The sequence below is a fragment of the Mustela nivalis genome, assembly GCF_964662115.1.
Source record: "Mustela nivalis genome assembly, chromosome: 5".
Classification (NCBI taxonomy): domain Eukaryota; kingdom Metazoa; phylum Chordata; class Mammalia; order Carnivora; family Mustelidae; genus Mustela; species Mustela nivalis.
Window position 1 is genome coordinate 157510696 of NC_139024.1, and position 2003 is coordinate 157512698.

Below are 2003 nucleotides of genomic sequence, written 5' to 3' on the forward strand. Positions count from 1 at the left end.
TGTTGATTAGCAAATCATAGCCATGATATCACATCTACCATAGCAAGAAGGTAAACTGCGATCTGTATTACTTGCATTCCTTTTATAAAATTACACATAAAATGGTAGACTTTCATTTGTTTGATTGATGATCAACGAGTCAGTCAGTGAGCATTCATTCATTGCCGACTTTTCAGATTCCTGTAGCAGAATCTCTCAGTGGACTTAGAGGACATGAAGACAGGGATTCACTCTCATGTAAATTGCAGTCAAGTGGGAATTAGGGTTCACGATGCAAAGTGAGGGCCAATGAATCATAGCAATGTGGTGAATATGTATGTGTAGAACAGATAATGACTGAAGGAAGCTAACCATTTTGGAGGAAGGTAAATCCAGAGGAAAATTAAGAGTAGGGGATCTTCAGAATCCTACATAAAGAGTGTGGAGTATACAAGCAGTTTATTCTCTTCCATGACAGATCAATGGGAAGACAAGCCTCCTTATTGCCCCCTTCATGTCCTTGTTCCTCAAAGTATAGATAAAAGGGTTAAGCAGAGGAGTCAGCAGACTGTAGAACAGAGCCATGAGTTTGTCCTTGTCCTGGGATTTAGTACCAGAAGGTTGCACGTACATGCATATTACTGGCCCATAGAAGAGAGAGACCACAATAACATGAGAGCCACAGGTGTTGAAGGCCTTCTTCTTTCCTGTTGATGACCGAATTCTGAGTACTGTAGCTACAATGAACCCATAGGAGAGAAGGATAAGGGACAAGGGAACCAGGGTAAAAAATGTCACCACAAGAGAGAGCACAGTTACATTGAAAGTGGTGTCGACACAGGACATCTTGATCATCACTGGAATCTCACACAGGAAGTCATCCACCTTGTTGTTACCACAAAGTGGCAGCTGGACAGTGAGGGACGACTGAAGCAAGGAGTTAGCCAAACCACTTATCCATGCCACAGCCACCAGGGAGACACAAAGTCGTCGATCCATGATAGCCTGGTACCTCAAGGGCTTGCAGATGGCCATGAACCGATCTAAGGACATGACTGCCAAGAGGATGCATTCTGTGGCCCCCAGGAAGTGAAACATATAGAACTGGGCCACACAGCCTCCATAACTGATGGACTTATCTGGTCCCCAGAGATTCCACAGCAGTTGAGGGATGGTGGTTGTGGTAAAACACAGGTCCAGGAAGGAGAGGTTGGAAAGGAAAAAGTACATAGGGCTGTCAAGATGAGGGTCTACCCTGGACACCACAATAATCAAGATATTGCCCACCAGTGTGCAGATGTAAGCCACAAACACCATTACGAAGAGTGGCATTTCCAACCAGGGATGGTCAGAGAAACCCAAGAGGATGAAGACCTTTGGAGTACTTGCATTGCCCAGACTCATGACCATTATTCCTCTTGTTGGTGGATTCAAGTCAAAGTGAGGACTTTTACTTCAGTATTGGATTTTCCTGATTGTCCATTTAGTCATTTAAGTACAGTAAATTATGCAGGGAGTTTCTCTGTGGTGTCACTCCAGTGAAGTGATCTAATATTTGTACTCATGAAAAAGTAGGAGCCTAAATGTCAAATATGATTATTTTGAAGCACATCTAAAAGAAAGGCCAACAAATCTCTCTAGTTTGCCTAGGAGATGCAATAGAACAAATGTTTATAGAAAAATGATTAGGGAAGGGGAAAGTCAGAATTGCTCTTGTGTCAGAGAATAGCATAAAGCAAAGGAGTGTTTTCCAGGAACCACCCCTGCTGACTTACCACATGGCTTCATTTCTTTCATCCACCATCTGCTGGCCCTGGGCCACTCTGCTTGAATTCATGACTTGGTTTAGGTAAGTTCAGGACTTTCTGAGCTCCAGCCAGATCAGTCTGAATGCATAGAAACAAGACATAGTGCTGTTCCTTGGGTCTATGCCTCAAATCCTAAAATGAATTTTGTAGCATAAACCTTTTGTCATAACGGGAAACATCAGCTGAAAGGAAATGATCCCTTTCCACATGTTCATG

At 43.1% G+C, this 2003-nt stretch overlaps 1 protein-coding gene across 1 annotated transcript; it reads right to left on the reverse strand.

Moving 5' to 3' along the window:
* Window positions 1-438: 438 nt before the first annotated feature.
* On the reverse strand, window positions 439-1383 carry LOC309865180 (olfactory receptor 2B11-like; the record flags this gene model as incomplete). The annotated part of the gene is made up of 1 exon (XM_082731362.1): window positions 439-1383. One exon carries the CDS (start codon window positions 1381-1383, stop codon window positions 439-441), a length of 945 nt encoding a protein of 314 aa, XP_082587488.1.
* Window positions 1384-2003: the final 620 nt, after the last annotated feature.